This window comes from Narcine bancroftii, chromosome 9 (assembly GCF_036971445.1).
Source record: "Narcine bancroftii isolate sNarBan1 chromosome 9, sNarBan1.hap1, whole genome shotgun sequence".
Classification (NCBI taxonomy): Eukaryota; Metazoa; Chordata; class Chondrichthyes; order Torpediniformes; family Narcinidae; genus Narcine; species Narcine bancroftii.
Window position 1 is genome coordinate 26,056,986 of NC_091477.1, and position 18,000 is coordinate 26,074,985.

At 34.4% G+C, this 18,000-nt stretch overlaps 1 protein-coding gene across 3 annotated transcripts in view; it reads left to right on the forward strand.

Annotated features, from left to right (window-relative positions):
- The window catches only part of LOC138743328 (myotilin-like), a 73,274-nt gene that overhangs the window by 28,507 nt on the left and 26,767 nt on the right, over positions 1–18,000 (forward strand). For all 3 annotated transcript variants that reach the window (XM_069898503.1, XM_069898506.1, XM_069898505.1), the window contains 4 exons: positions 2,157–2,298; positions 4,412–4,435; positions 10,551–10,670; positions 12,199–12,460. In XM_069898503.1, coding sequence (XP_069754604.1) covers positions 2,157–2,298; positions 4,412–4,435; positions 10,551–10,670; positions 12,199–12,460 — 548 coding nt within the window. The remainder of the gene's footprint in view (positions 1–2,156; positions 2,299–4,411; positions 4,436–10,550; positions 10,671–12,198; positions 12,461–18,000) is intronic.

Consider the following 18,000-nt stretch of genomic DNA (forward strand, 5'->3'; position numbering starts at 1 on the left):
AACTGCTATTTTTATTCATGAGGTGAAATCACTGAAAAGGGCAGAGTACAAGGCCCATCCCAAATTGTTCTTGAGATATAATTGCAGCAGTTCATGCATCCCATGTTCAGTGTCCTCCATAATGTTTGGAACAAATACACTTTTTTCCTTATTTGCCCCTGTGATTCACAGTTTTACATTTGTAATCAAACAATTCACTTATGATTAAAATGGACTTTCCAGATTATATTAAAAGATATTTATGAATTTATGTTTACCCACGTAGAAATTACAGCCCTTTTTAGACGTAGTCCCCTCATTTCAGGGCACCAAATATTTAGGATAAAGCAATGATATGTTTATTAAAATAGTCACTTTTAATAACTTTGTTGCACATCCCATGTGTGCAATAACAGCTTGAAATCTGTGATTCATAGACATGACCAGGTGCTGAATATCTTGTCTGGTGATGCTTTGTCAGGCCTTTACTGCTTGTTTCAGGGCTTGTCCCTGATACACTATTAGGTAAGTGCTCCTCCTGGCTGGGTTTTCCACTTTCAGGTGGCCTCCTGACAGCCACATGGGGTAGAATATATAGCTTTACATCGGGGTATTTTGACCACCTGAAAATGCCTTAACCCTCCTCCTGTAGGTATAATCTCCAGCTCCGAGAGCCCCCTTTTGCACCTGAAAGCAGCAGTGGGACTAGGGCCACAGTCCACAGGAACTAGTGTTCGCTCAGACGCGGCTCTCCTTCAGCTGGCACGTTCAGGTGACAGAAAGGAGTCTTCTCCATGGCCACCTGACTGTCCCAGCTGCACTCCCCAAGCCGCGTCTGCCGGCACATTATCTGCGTCCAAGCACCTAAAAGCGGCTAAAGTAGTTACTAGATTTTATCATACATTGGAGTACTGGAGAATTCACACATTGAACTCTAAAAATTAAAGGGTAACTCAGCACAGTCATAATCTCAAGATTCTTACAATTTAGATTGGCACATGTTACTATGATTTAAGGAGTTAAGTGATTATTATTCCCATAACTACTTATCTCAGTAACGTCTACCTGGCACAATGTGCTGCAAAGGTCAAGTTTGAGCATTTACTGTAATTAAATAAGGAAAGTAAGAAAAATAGTGACCCTTAAAACTTGAAAATCTAAACATGTTTTGTGTGAACATTACTGCTATTTGCTTTAAAACAATATTACTAAAAAAAACAGGGTAAGTGTTTGTGAAGTGACTTCAAATTCTCCCATGTGAAAGTATTTCTGAAGTGGTTTTAAAATAATATAAGGAGTTCAAGGAAAACATTGGAATCTTAGATAACCTTTGGCAAGCAGCCAGAGTTATTTTATTACTATGTAAATGTATAATGCATCTCATTAATCATACTGTTTGCAAAACAACCAATATTTCAATGCAAATGCAGTCCTACAATATTAGTTACCGGTTTTTGTTGTTTATGAAATGTAATATTAAATCACAAAATATTTGCTAGAATGCTTGAAGAAGTTGCCAACAAATTATCTACAACTGTTTAGCCATCTTGAGGACAATTAACCATCAACAATAGTAGGGGAAAAACCCAATTCAACTGAAAAGTATTGTTGGAGAGGATTCATAAGGAATCCTGATGGCATTCCAAAACTACATTGTCATAGGAGAAGAGGAATGTTAAATTCAATAGTACATTTTGCAAAAGAGGTTCATCCGTTTACTGGTTCTTTTCTTTCTAAAGCAAGCTTAAAAAAACATGGTTCCATTCCACAATGGTATCTCCAATGGTATCTTTGATGATTTCTCCACCCTTCCTTATATCTACAGTTAAAATGTTTGCCTTACTTTTGCACTTCTGATTAATTTTATCCAAAACTTTGATCCAAAATGTTAACTATTCCTCTCCTCACGGATGCTGCTTTCCCCACTGAATGCTTCTAGCATTTCCTGCTTTTGTTTTGGAATCATAGCTTATACAGTTTTTTTGTATCAAAAATTGATATTCAAACACCACTTCTTTAAGGCTCAATAGATATTGCTGTTTGGTTTATAATTAAATTCAAGTTTATTATCATCTAACCGTACATATACAACCAGACGAAACAATGTTCCTCCAGACCACGGTGCACAAATGTACACACATAATAATCAAGTCAAATAATGTGTCTACTTGTTGCAGTGTTTGCAGGACATCACATCACCAAAGAGTCAGCTGGTGGTTCTGGAGTGCAGAGTCCAAGGTTCCTCCCCTTTAAGTGTGCAGTGGTACAAGGAAGAAACACTAATTAAGGATTCTGCAGATTTTCGAATTTTAAGAAAAAGTAAGTGAGCTCATTTTAAAGAACTATTTCTAAAAATCAGTGAAAAGTGCTTGGGGATTTTTTAATGTTTGTGTTGTTTATTAGACCATGTAAGGAATTTATACCAATAAGTCCTCTAGTAATTCAGTCAGCCCTCCTCCATGGGAAAGGCAAATTCTTCCTAACTATCTTCAAAAAATGCTGTGAATGCTATAACCCATAATCTTCAAATTAAAGATTTATCTCCTGCTATATTTTATAAACCACAATTTCAAAAATAGAAGAGATCACAAGATTGGATATGGAGTAAAAAGTGTTTTTTTTAATAACTTTTTGTACGTCTTTAAAAAGAATAAGTATATAATAACCATAATCTCTTATAAATCTCTATCATTTTTTAAATATGCTAATTACTCCATTTGGATTTAAAATATGAAAAAAATCTACTTTTGACATTATTACACAGTGAAAGAACATTTATTTCTCTGAGCATAAAGATGATTTTCTTGACTGCTGGTTCAAAAACTTGACTCAATGATATTCATTTTAAAATTTAACTATTTTAAACTACATATTATATTTAATGGAATTGTGAACAAAAGTCATAAACACTATCTACTGAGTTTCTAAATTAGGACTAATTGAGCTTGGTTAGATATCAAACTTTAGCCAAGAGGAGATAAAATTAGAACCAATCTGTAACAAGATTCCCAATTAGCACAAAAACAATATTGTTGTTCAATTTTCAAACAATGATGTGTAACATAGAAGAAAATGAAATGGATCATTTTAAAAAGATATACGAGAAAGAAAATCTGATTGGATCTATAATGTGCATGTAAATTCTTATTCACAGATTATTAACTGATCAAGAATAAAAATTATTGCTTGAAGTATCAAAGTCAGTCAATACAGAAAAGGGGTTACATTTCAAGAATAAATGTAATTATTAAAAATCTTATCACTTGAGTTCTTTGATCAGACCCTTTAAACTCGTCTGGTGCTGATTCAAAGTTTATAATCAACTTTAGCTGAGGTATTTGGTCAAAAGTTTTGCATCTGGAAAATAATTGTTAATGTTTATAACATATACATTTAATTCTCAAGTCTCCAGAATTTTGCACCATTGCCTATTTTGCTCCCAGTTTGAAGTTGAATTGGAATAGTACTGAGTCTTCCCATTTAATAACTATTTAATTTAAAGTACTAAATTTTCTTCACGTTAACAATTATATCCATATAATCCATTTGGTGTAATTAAATTTGCTGTTAGCAATTTAATTTTATGCTAATCTTAATATGCAGTTCAATTGGCAATGCAAGTAAATTTGGAGTAAATTATCAGTTACAAGGTCAGAAGAACCAAATTGACCTGTTTGGGAAATCTGGGCCAATAACAATTACAATATATATTCCTGCTGTGCTCTGGTGAACAAAAACTATGATCAAGGATATGATATTCACCAGAAACCTAATAGCCTGAATACACCTGAGATTGTCTGATCTGAGAAGCTAAGTAGGCTCAGGCCTGGTCAGTGCTTGGAGGGGAAGATTGCCTAGGAACACCAAGTGCTGTAGGTTTCTGTGAGGGGTGCTGGACAAAGTGGTGACTGTCTACCTTAAGGTAGACAAAAGTTAAAGTATTTCAGGTATGTTACATTCTAAATGTAGTATTACATGACAATAATAGAATCTTTACCTTTAGAATGACACATCTGAATTAGTGCATTCTAAGCTAAATATAAAATAGTGAAATCACTGTCAATGACCCAAATATACAGTCAACACCATGGAGAGTTTTTGTGTATTGGAGTCATGTACTTGAAAAATATTATAAAGATTGAAATAATTGTTATTATTAATGTAAAGCAGCACAATTAAATTTAGCTCTAGAAAAGATGTGGGTCACCACTAAAGGTATGAGTATAATGAATGCTTTACAAAATGCTGTTCTTCATCACTGTGCAGTCTGTCTCACTAATTATGATTTAAAGCAGTATACTTTAGTTGATTACGGTCATGTCAGTACAATTTCTAAACAGTTTGTCATTTTCATGAATGTCCAGAATCTTACTTACTGGAAAATAAAATTTGTATGTTTCTTTTCTGTTTCAATCATGTATCTGACCCGTAGAGGCTTGTTTAACAGCAGTACCTGGTAAGCAATTTTATTTTTGTATCTAACATTATTCCACCACTAGAATCAAAATGAGTAGCTGTATAATAACCACCTGGTTGGAGTTTTATTTTTGTACCTAACATTATTCCACCACTAGAATCAAAATGAATAGCTGTATAATAACCACCTGGTTGGTGTTAAAGCAGCAGTTCAAAGCACAATCGCAGAAGATTGCAATGATGAACACGTACTGCTAGAGTTGAGAGGTAACAACTTGTGTATCTATTACAATGAAATTAGTATTGCTGTGCTCTTTAATGTTAAAATAATTAGTGTTTTAATGTAACTGGAGTCATAGCATAAGACAACGTGGAAACAGCTTAATTTGTCCACGCTAACCAAAGTGCCTTCTGAAGATACATCCAGTACCATTTAATGTATGGCAATTAGGTTCCATGTACAAGATTGGATGTTGATTTGTTCATTGATGGATAAAGGCTCAGGTAAGTGCTCAGGACATCCAAAAGTTAGCCCTTCAAAAGCTACACTGGATCAATCTGGAGGAGGATGATAAACTCTCCCTCCATACACCAGTCATGACCATACATCTCCAGTAAGACTAAAGAAAATATCTCCCAATTCTTCCATTATTTATACTGACTGGCTTTGTCTTCTCTATGATTCAGGTTTAAAGAATCTATAGTATAGTTAATTGTGGATGTCATCCTGCTTGTTGACTTCAATTAATTGAATTGATAGATGTTTGCATAGCTGGGCACCAAGCTTAGGGTATTAATTGTATCTTTCAAATACCTTAGTAATCTAAAAGTAATAAATTGAATATGCTGTATTTCAACAATAAAAAAAGAAAATGCTTCAAATACTCAAGAGGCAAGGAGGCACCTGTGGACAGAGACATGGTTAATGTTTCAAGTTGGTGACCTTTCTTCATGCAAAAGATTATTGGCCACTCATATTAACTTCAGTTCTATCTTTATGGAGGAAATAAAATTTTCTTTTATCCTGATATAAACTTTGAGTTATTGAAGAGAGGAAAAGTTTTAACTTGGTTAAAAATATATTATGGAAGAAGGGATACACTTTTATTCTGTGTTTCCCTGAAACTTTGAAAGTCTTTGTTCAAGGAGGGCCAAGTAGATTTTTTATGAATCCAGACCATGCTCAAGAGTAGGCGGAAGGATTACCAAACATATGTCAAGAGCTGACTCACAGAGTGGACACATGAAGGTAGAAAGTGATATTTTTGTGGTGAAAGAAATCTGGAAGTGATCTGAAATATGGACGTTGTTTTGCGGCTTTAGTCGCAACCTGAAAACCATTGTCAGGGGACTTTATGACAATGCTCTGGGGGGGGGGGGGGGCTATCTTTTTTTTCTTCTCTTTCTTTCCTTTCTTTCAAATATACAATCAATTATCTTTTTTTTTACTGGATTTAATGTTTATGTTGTACTTGTACTTAAGGGATTGGTGAAGAGTCGGGAACTGACGAAAGAGAATTATGAAAAAAGGGACATGCAAGAATTTTTAATTTTTTCCAATAAGTAAAGGATAAAAATTTATGTGTTAATGTAAACGGGCTTCAAACCCCTATAAAGAGAGTACTAACATATATTCAAAATTGAAAGTAGATATTGCTTTTTTGCAAGAAACACATTTAATTGAAAAGGAACATCAAAAATTAAAAGGGGACTGGGTTGGAATAGTAATATTGTTACATTTTAATATAAAAGCTAGAGCAGTAGCAATTTTAATAAATAAAATGCTTCCAATTAAAATACATAATATGGTTTTGTACCCATTTGGCCATTTGTTTTAATAAATTGTCAGACTTTTTCTGAACAATGGACATTAATGAATATTTATGCTCCAAATGTGGATGATGGTAAATTTATACATGAAACTTTTCTAAATATGGGAGAAGCTAATTAATTTTTTTTAATAGGTGGAGATTTCCATTTTTGTTTAGACCCTTTATTGGATAGATTGTAAAGAGTGTGTTAAAATCCAAGGCAGCAAAAATAATTCTGTCATTAATGCAAGCTCTGAACTTGGTTGATATTTAGAGAAGAATATATCCTAGAGAAATGGATTATTCATTTTATTCTAATAGGCATGACTCATATTCAAGAATAGATATGTTTTTACTATCAGCAAGACTGCAGGGTAGGGTACAGCAGGTTCAATATAAAGCAAGGCTTACATCAGATCATTCTCCTTTTCTTTATAGCTTTAGATTCAAAATATAAATAGGATATGAGTTTTAGGTGGAGGTTTAATAGTATGTTGTTGAAAAAGAAAGATTTTTGTCAGTTTATTACAAATCAGATAAATCAATTCTTGGACCTTAATGCTGATTCTATGGATAATAAATTTGTTCTTAGGGATGCAATGAAGGTGTACATTCATGGTCAGATAATAAGTTTTTCTTCTAAAGTTAAAAAAGAGTATATGTCTCAAATTAATAATTTAGAAACAGAAATATTGACCTTACAAAAGGAATTAATAAGCAGTCAACAGAAGAAAAATGAATTCTAGAGGAAAAAAAGTTACAGTATAATACATTACAATCCTATAGGATTGAAAAAATGATTGAGAAATAAACAGATATTATGAACTGGGGGAACTAGCACATAAGGTTTTGCCTTGGCAATTGAAAACTGAACAAGATCCAAAAACTATTATTGCAACTAAAGATGAGATGGGTCACATATAAACCTCAGGATATTAATAAATGTTTCAGTAATTTTATAGGAAATTATATTAATCAGAATCTGGACAGGATGATAATAAAATTGATCTATTTTTTACTCAAGTAAATTTACCTAAATTAACTATGAGAGAGCAGAAAATATTAGGAACTTCTTTTGCAGTCGCAGAGGTTGCAAGAGTTATAGCTTCTTTACAGAATAACAAATTTCCTGGTGAAAATGGATTTACATCAGCATTTTATAAAGAATTTAAAGATGTGTTGATTCCTGTATTTATGAAAGTTTTAATACAATCTGAAGAAACTAGAAATTTACCTGAATCTTTTAAGACATCAATTATAATAGTAATTCCAAAAAAAGGTAAAGACCCATTAATGCCATCATCTTATAGACCGATATCATTATTGAATGTGGATTATAAGATGGTGGCTAAATTACTAGCGAATAGGCTGGGAAATTTCTTACCGAAACTAATCAACAAGAACCAAACGAGATTCATAAAAAAAGAAAATCGGTAGATAATGTAATTACAAAGAACAAGAGTAGTAACAAATGGGTTTATGTCCAACTATATTAAATTAACAAGATCAACAAGACATGGCTGCCCATTATCGCCAGCTCTTTTTGTATTAGTGATTGAACCACTAGCTGAACGTATTAGAAAAGATTTAGATCTTAAGGGTATTAAAAAAGGGACTGAGGAACATAAAATTAGGTTATTTGCAGATGATGTGATTATCTATTTGACAGATCTGGTAAATTCATTAAATAAATTATATATGTGACTAGAACAATATGGGGTAATTTCAGGATATTAAGTTAATTGGGACAAAAATGAAATTATGCCTTTGACTTTAGGTTATTATACTCAGTGAAATTCAAATGGCCGGACAGTGGGATAAAATATTTGGGAATTTGAATTGATAATCACTTAGAAAATCTTTTTAAAATTAACTAAGAGCTGCCTTTCTTGTATGTCCACTTAGAACGTATGCTTTCTAATCTTAATAAATGCGATTTAGCTGGTTGCTTGAGATATAATACTGACTCTGACACTGAAGCAGGGACTTTGACCTAAAAAAGCTACTCTGAAACACTTTGATACATCTTTTCTGAATCAGCTGCTTTAAGGGATAATTATTTGTTCTATCCATTTTCTTCCTCAGCATGCTAAATGGAACAGCACAAACTTTTCCTCCAGTATTTTACTGAATTAAGAAAGCATTGAAGAAATGGACTCTAATCCCTTGTGCTAGGACAGTCGGTTGAGTGAAAGAAGCAGTAACTATAACTCGTGATTCTTACTAATCTTTACTAAACCAGTAACATTGTAATATTAAGCAAGATTAGTTTGGCAGAAAACCTTAACCAATGCTTACTATTAATGGTATAATATGATAAGTGCTGTCATTTCTAAACTGTTGATTAATTACCCTGTCATTAAAAAAGATCATTAGAAAGGATGGACAATAACCAACCATTATATTGGGAAATTATTAGATTAGATTGATCCTTCTCTTAGGGCCTTAAATTATTAATGGTGTAAAAAAGAAGAAAAAATCTATTTAGATAGCAGATTAACTTTCCAAAGGTATCTCATGATACTTTCACAGAAGCATTATTAAACACAACTATTACACTGAGTCATCCACATTAAGGTTCAGAAGGCAAATCTAGATCAAAGAAACAGACTGCAAGTGACAACTTTAAAGGATGAGAGATTAAAGAAACAATTCTACAGCATGTAGTTTTGGATGATGGTCAGCAGGAAATAGATTTGTGGATTCTCAAGCGCTCAGAATAAGAGAACGGATATCTGCTAAAAGCTGTTGGCAATGTTTCCTCTCCTGGAGAAATGTATGGTCAAGGAATAAAGAATAAAGCATTATCCACTTATGGTAGAGATGAGGAGGACTTTTCTTCTCTGGAGGGGGAATAAATCTTTGGAAATCTCCAGCTAAGAGTGTTTTGGAGTTTAAATTTTGAACATTATTACAAGCTCCTGTTTTATTTCGTGAATGTCACTTTGGTGCAGTTTTCACAACATTTACAGACTGTATGGCACCATCAGGTCCAAACTATAAACAAGGTTGATGCTCTCAACTAAAACCAAGAATAATGATTGTTTATTCAGGAAAAATAGATGGTAAGAGAGGGTCACATCATTACGAGTCATGTAATTGGGAGACTTAAAGAAACAGAATTCAGTACTGATCAGCCAGCCATCCGATAAACTTCAAGGTGGAATGACTTTGTGTGGAAATGGACATTCCAGCTGATTCTCCTTGTCAGGTGAATTATTGAACCACTGTAGTCATGTTGATTTACCCATATATGGGTAAACAAAACAGGAGAACTTTTGCATTGGATCATTTCGACTGACTGGTTTTGGAAGTATCGTGTAAGTCTCATGTTTTGTTTCTCCTACTCAAGGAAAGGGGAGTTGTGACAATCATTTATATGAAAGGGCATTTCTCTGGAAGCAACTTGACAAGAATTTGTGAGCTTTCAGCAGTCTGATCACTCAGTCTCTCATCTTCTTTGTAATTACTACTGAGCATCAGTTTAAAAGGCTGAATTTCAACACAGGATTTCTAAGACTGAACTTTGGAAAGACTTTCCAGAATTGAGCCTAAGCTGTAATGGTTTGGGTATTGCACGCACGCACGCACGCACGCACGCACGCACGCACGCACGCACGCACGCACGCACGCACGCACGCACGCACGCACGCACGCACGCACGCACGCACGCACGCACGCACGCACGCACGCACGCACGCACGCACGCACGCACGCACGCACGCACGCAGAGTTGGAGTTAAGTTAGCTAAGTTGTTATATTATTAGTAGTTATTAATAAATATATTAATTTAAAAATAACATTCTCTTGGTGAATTTCTATTGCTGCTGGTCTGCAACATAACAACATACAGTAATATTGAATTAAAGGGGTATTTGGAACAAACAAGAAAGTGAACCAGAGGCTGACCATATCACCATTAATACAAGTGAATGGTAGAACAGGAATAAGTTTGAGGGGTTTGATATATGATTCTGATCATATTGCTTACACTGATACCTTGGAAGATGAAAGGTATGGAGTAGATTTCAGATGGAAAAACAACAGAGGGATTTGAAAACCAAGGACGGGAATTTTAAAATCAAGACATTATTTAATTGCCATGATGCGGGTCATTAATAATCAGGTTAAAAGTTAAAAGGGTGCAATAGCAAATAATATTGGTTTTGCAAACTTAACTTTTGAAAATGTCACAAGATTGCTCAAAAGGATATTCTGTAATGAACTGGCACAGCTATGTGACAATGTATAAAATGAGTGCCAAAAATTTTGTAGTATCATTTTCTGCTTTACATCAAATATTCAACAAAAATTTCATTATTGAAATTTTGTATTTATTATAGAAGAGGTTTGCACTCTGGTAATTACAGAAGCTTTTCCAGAAGATTCAGGCTTGTACAATTGTGTTGCCACCAACAGAAATGGTGCAACTTCATGTTGTGGCCAGCTCACTGTCTTTTCAGGTACGGAATCTACACTCTATTGAGAGACTGTCAACCAAACTTTAAAGATTCAATAAAAGTGCATGGCAAAATAAGACAAAAACTTCTAAGCTTAATTGCAGGTATTGAGAAAGTGAAGTATCCCTTTTGATGGAAGACTGCTGTCTGTGGCTTTAACTAGGAAAGATATACTATAGATGCTATTGGGCAGCATATGTGGAGAGAGAAGCAAATAGTTCAGAGTTATTGTTACAGTAACAGTTTTTCATCAATAGTCACACTCTTGGCATTTTTGTTAGGCTATCATTGTGATGATGTATTGAAGAGTTGATGCATGTTTACATGTTCAGCTGGACCTACACGAGTCTAAGCTTAGAATCTTAAATTAACCAGACACAAGAAATTTTAATGCATAAAACAGAGTGGACTCAAACCTCTGTCCCAAATGTGAAAAAAATGGAGCAATGTAGTACATTAGTTTATCCATGGAAAATATCACTGAGACGGCAGTATGGTTGGCATAGTGGTTAGTGCAATGCCTTTACAGCGATCAGGACCAGGGTTCAAATCCTGCACTGCCTGTAAGGATTTGGTATGTGTTCCCTGTGTCTGCATGGGATTTTCCTGGGAGCTCCAGTTTCCTCCCACCATTCAAAATGTAACAGAGTTTGTAGGTTAATTGAGTGTAATTGGGTGGCACAGGCTTGTGGGTCAGAAGGGCCTGTTACCGAGCAGTAAGTCTGTATGTAGATACTGATGGTAGCCTTCTTCTGTGTCACGTTATTCTATGGCTTAAAATCGAAGGCCTAAAGATTTGACCAATGTGACCTATGACAAAGGACACAATGGGGATGGGGTGGGGGGGGGGTTGCTGCATCATTATGCTAGGTACTTTGGACAAAGTAACAGTTATCAAGAGTTTTTAAAAAAATAGAAAGGTAAGATTTTTTCTGGAGCAAGAATAGCTCATCCTGAAAGAATAATCGCTTCCTGAATCATCACCGGAGGCTTCATGATTTCAGACCATTTAAGAGATACATGAATAGGGTATCTTGTGAAAAGGCTGCTAGAAAATTCAATGCCAGTGTCCTTATTGAGAGAATTTCAGTGGTTCAAAATCATGAAAATGACATCTCCCATGCACTGTGCATTGATAAAAGTTCCTCCTCGATGACCAGTCCCTGTGCAAAAGCATCTCATGCATGCAAAGATTGTGACTGGATATTTGGAAGCCCAGTGTGTGTATACAAAGTCCCAAATCAAACATAGTAATCAATTTCCCAATCAAATTGAAAGACATGGTGCTTATCAACATTGTATATAACAACAGAATTCCTGGACAAATTAATTTCTAAATAAATGCTTAGAACTACAGCATATATTTTGCAATGCAAGCACAGATCCTAAAGATTTGTAATAGGTGATTTGTGATTATGAACAGCTTGTGGAAAAGGCTTTATCTAATCAGTTCTGCTTAGGTGAATTAAATTTTACCTATTATATTTTAAACATTATTATAATTAATTATATGATTTTTTTTCCCTAATAGAAAATAAGGAAACTCAAGATCAAGATTTTATATCCACCACTGAAAGAAATTCAGAGAATTCCATGAGACATCCAGGCTTTGTGAATGACAAAACACAAGCTATGCAAAAGCAGAGTAAACAATCTGTATTGGAGAACTCAAAGCAAAGTAGATATAAATACATGGATACCCCAAGTGCAGATGCTCAGACCTTTGGAGTTTGCCATGATGTAAACACCTCTCCATCAAAGAAAACACAAGCACTGAATCTCATTCCTGAACTGTGAGTACACTGATGTAAGTTGCTGCAAAATGCACTGTTAGAACACAGAATGCAATGATCTTTATGCACAAGAGACATTGAGGTGCAGTATTTGATGAATATTTTTCTTGTATTAAACAAGTGAAAACATTACATATTTTCTTTTAACTAATGAAGAAAGAATATGGATTAAAGGAGTAATAGATGTTGAATAACCATAGTTATTAAAATTTAAATCAAAATTGTAATAGAACAGATGCTTGAAATTATCAGAAATGGAGAATGAAGGCAGAATGTGATAGAATTACAAAATTATTATTTTGAAATTAATTTTGCATTTCAAAGATGAAATTCTTGGTATCATAAAGGAAAATACTGAGTGATTTATTTTCCAGGTTCTGATCATTTTAATCTCAATGGACTGGTGAAATTGACAAAGAAAATCACAAAGTTTATTGGAATTAAAAAGTAGAAAATGTTACTACTATTTGTAAAAAAGACTCCTCAAAATATAATAGTAGCATCAATGAAAATGCTGCAAATCTGGAATATATCTTTATGATTACAATGAACTTAAGGGAGACAGTATCAAAAACTCCTGTGATTTCAGTGGTGGAGACAATTATCAAGATGGGAGTACAGGCAATTTGCTGAAGCTTTCTATTTAATGGCCACTGATGGTCACAGAAATAAATAATAAATTTGAGTTGATCATTAGATGTGCTACTAAAGTGTCAAAAATTGAGATGGTGAGATTACATCTGGTACAGATGAGAGTGAGAGCTGGAGTAGAAGATTTAATGTTCACTAAGTAAAATTATTAGAACAAATTGGTCTCTATTGAAAATAGTAATGAAAATAAAATAAGATCATGGGGATTTTACTCTTTGAATTTCAGAAGGGTGAGGATTTTTAAGATTTTCACTCATTTTGAAAACAACAATTGAGAAAGACATGAGCATTACTCATTGGATTCTTGTAACAGCAAATGTAGCATAGTCAAAGTAATGGAAAGAAACTTAGAAATAAAACATCATTTAAATTTCAAGTTATGGATTCATGAAATTTGTACAGGGAACTGGAAATCATGCCAGGTTTTGAAATGTATTTGGTAAATCTCTGCTTGTAATGGATATGGTATTAATTCTTGAGGCAGGTGAATGACAGACTGGACAAGGTGTTTTAATAATATTCTCTTATCCACTGGATCTTGTATTAGTAACAGAGACTGAAATTGTTTTGCAAAGTATCAGTATACAATTGCAGAAGTATTTATGGAAGTTTGCATTTTTATTTGAAGTACTATTTTATGTATCTTTAAATTAGTTTTTTTATTAAATATCTAACAAAATATCACATAAACAGGTTTATCAGTCATTTCAGAGCCAATCCGTCAAAAAGAAATTCAATAACAACAATCATCAGCCTTTATATGGCATCATTTTTCAAAGCAAAATGTCCTAAGAAGCTTCACAGTGTATAATGTAATCCCTAATGTCTCTATGATTTTCAGATGGAACTGCCAAGTCAAATTTCTAGAGTGCCACGATTTGACCTAATCACAATCACTTCAGAAATAAGATGTAAAATACCAAAGAAGAAATAGAGCCAACCCCTAAATGTCTAGCAAAAGTACAAAAACTTGTTTAAAAAGGCTAAAATGTTCTGGATTATAATTAGATACATTAATATACAGATTACAGATAAGAGATTGGCTGAAAAATCCTACATTTCAAGTTCAAGTCCAAATTTGGTTCTTCAAATGAATCTATTTAAAGTGAATATTGCATATTACGCCATGCAAAGACCTTGCCTTTACATTAGTTGTACATGGTTTTTTTTAAACTATCTGGATATTTTCTTCATTATATTGTGGGCCATTTGCTATACATACATTGGCTATTACATTTCTGCACTTTACAACACTAAAGAGATACGGGACATAACTTAGACTGAAAGATGCTACATAAATTCAAGCACATCTTCTACTGTTTCACAGCTATTACAATATGTGCAAGCCCATTCCATATTTCAAAATGTCCAAATCAAAACTTGAACTGTGATATAAAGTGTTTACAGATGTAGATGATATACTTTGTCCTAAATATATTTATTGCATACGGTTCATTTTACAAGACATTATATGTAGGATTAACTACTTATTTAGATCACACACTTTCAATTTTATGTTTCAAAATTGATATCCTTTGCAATTACAGAATGCCATTGGGTTCTGCACAGATACATGCATGCAGTCAATAATTGTCTATTTTTTTGAATAATCTATTATTTGGATTGGCTTGTAAAGCATATGCCATGTTTATATGATAAATAGCAAATTGTTTGGTATGTATAAAAGTTTCTAAAAGTTGAAGACAATAATTATACTCCTTATAAATGTCAAAGGTGCAGAAGAGTGTGGACCTTCTCTGAAACAACCATTAAACAATTTACAGCTCATTTACAGCCATCTTATTGGTTTTGAGCCTCTGGTCCTTTATGGTGACCAGGATCCACTTGTATTACATCAGTTGGTAGTAATACTTACATTTTTACTAAGAGAATCTGAACCTATCACCCCAAGTAGCACAAACCAGCTTAGTAAAGGTAAAATGGAACACAAGTGTTTGGCACCCCAGAAGATGAGGGGAAGACATAACTGTATTATTTTGTTATCCACCCATCTACAGTTAACAAAGCAACCACAGATTACATAATGATCTTAATAGCCTCACTCCTTTTCCCTTTACATGCAAATCTGTTTTAATAATGAGAACATCACACATTCAGCATAAGTCCTGCTCTAAAGATTCAAAATTAAATTACATTCCCCACAACTTCAATTCATTAAAAAAAAAACCACAATGGAGCAATGATCAACAATTCCAATTCCTCTCTTTCTTTCCATTGCTTATATCTTTCTCTGCTTCAACATTTATTTGATCTTCACTAGTTCAAATAGTCTCTCTAGCAAAACGCATGTATCAGCTATTTCTCCTAATCTTTTTTCTTTGCTCTCTTTCTGACAATCTTAATTTGATGGCTCCTTCACACTGACTTCCAAACATTGTTTTCACATTCATCTTGAGCTTACTCCAAGAAACTGAAAGGTTTAACTAGTGTCACAATGATGATAAACAGAACCATGTTGCAACTCAATTGTTGTTTGGAATCACAGATCAGTTTAAGTTATTGATACATTAAATACAGCATGCAATGGTGCTACAACTAAATTATATTTCAGAGAAGAAAAAGAGAAAAATTATGAGGGGAAGATCTGTGACAGCAGCAGGAGCAATAGCCAAGAAGAATGGCTGACTTCATGAATGGTAGTTTGTGTACATGGTTGTAACTGGTGATTTTATTTAAGGCACCATTCTCTAATGTTTGAGTCAGTGATTGACCCTTTTGGTTATTTGTATTCTTCTGATAATGCCACCAACCTTTGTCAAATGAAAGAGATTCCACTCATACTGCAACAAGAACCAATGAAGCAAGAGACTGTTCTTCAAACCGCTTCATTGGATTGAAACCATAGAAATTCCTTCCAACCATCTATTCAGAAGACCCAATGCCATGTTTTCAAGGCAAAGTGGATTGGTCTTGTGTTACTATTGTATTTCCCATTTGCAATAGTACCAATGATTAAATGTTGCAGTTATGGAATCATTGTTAACCTTTAGGCTTCTGATGATGTGGAACCATACCTGTTATCTTGCAAAGTTTTGCATCGATGCACAAAAGTTGTGTACCATACATTCTGAATCCATCTTCCAAAGGCCCACCAAATAAAGATGCTTAACATTTCAAATAGATTTTTGATCAATAAGAAGTGGATGTACAATGATGTCGCAATTAATTAGAGTTGACCTACTCTAATTAGCATCTGGACAGAAAAAAAAAGTGAGAGATGCCTAAAATTGAGCAATCATCTAAAACTTGATTGCTGCCCTATTGACTGCCTGCCACATTGCCCTATAGATAGGCCACCCAGACATTATCTCTCCTCCAAATCATTTCATGGTTAACACTGTCATTTTGTCGGGCTGGAGCCAAGATGAAGCCCAGAAGGAGAGTCAGAAATTGAGCAGGGAGTCTGACAAGGTCCTTGATTGCTGCTGCTCATGGAGAAGAATGAACACAACGGCTACCCCACAAATGATTATCTAAAATATGGCTGCACCAAATCATCGAGGCAGAGAATCAAGCTTCTCATGCAGTATCTGTACTGGCCTGATCAATTTTGAACTTCCACTAATTGCCTTTTCAGACAGAGAATTACCAATCTGTCCTTGCATTCAAATACCGCTGTAAACCTCTGTTGGAATGGCTTCCACGTGATTCTATTTGATAAACTGCAGCAATTATATTATCCAGAGTTAATTCTGCTTAGATTGTAAGGACACAAGATGTTCTATTCTAAATCAACTCACCTGCTAAGAAAAATATAATTCAATGTAAATATTTTCTAAGTAAGACACAATATAGGAAATTTTTTTAAAAGATTAATTCCTTCCTTTAAAGATCAAATGGTAATCATTCAATTAAACTAGATAATGATAATGTTAATACATTTATTGTCATACACAGAAGTACAATGTACATATTGTTACGAGCCCAGAGGACCCCAAAATCCAGCAGCAATAGATATTCACAAAGACAAATGGTTAATTAAACAAAAGTTGCTTTTAATTATCTTTAAACATGAAAATAGGATCAGACTTTAACTTATCACTATTAACTAACCTAACTTAACCCCCTTCTAATTCTAAGTGCTCGCATATGTAATGTGTGTGTAAGTTTAGAAAAGTTCTTTGATTCACAGTCCAATCTCACTTCTCATTCCTCCAAGTTTACTGGTTGCTGGCAATTCTTATAGTGTGCACATAATTTAACATTTATGAAGTTCTCCAGGCTTTGGTGCTTGAAAAGTAAATGGTTACCGCTCAGGAAGGTTCTTGACGGCTTTCAGAGAGAGATTTGTTGTTCGCTGGACACCCACAACTGATTCCTTTTAATCAGCCACTTCAGTCTCTTACCAAAGAATCTTGCCCCTTTTCCAGATGATAACCTCTTTCTTTCAGGTCATCACAGAGTTCCTTTTTGTTTCACTTATTTCAAGTGAAACATTAGACAGCCAGTCCTCTCCTCTTGCATGAACCACAACGGCTTTGACCAGGCTGAACTAAGAACTCACAATCCGTCTTCCAAAATGGGGATTTTCCACAAGCTTGCTGACTTGTCCTGTTCCAGTCCCAGCTGTTGCTGCTGTCTATAATACTGTAGAACTGATCACTCTCTCTCTCTCTTTCCACCCCCCCCCCCACCCCCAGAGAAAAGCCTGTTTGGCTTGCAAAAACCCTCTTAGAACAGCAAGCATCACTCCCAGACAGCCTGCGGCTCCAAACCTACTTCTCTGAGTTCTTTCATCTGTTGCTTTTCAAAACAATAATCCATTAGTGAAGTTCCTTGGGCACTCTTCAAAGTTTTTGCAAAAGTTCTTGGAGCCGGCCTGTCCAGCATGAGCAGAGCTCCAGTATTTTAACTGAGATCTATTTTGA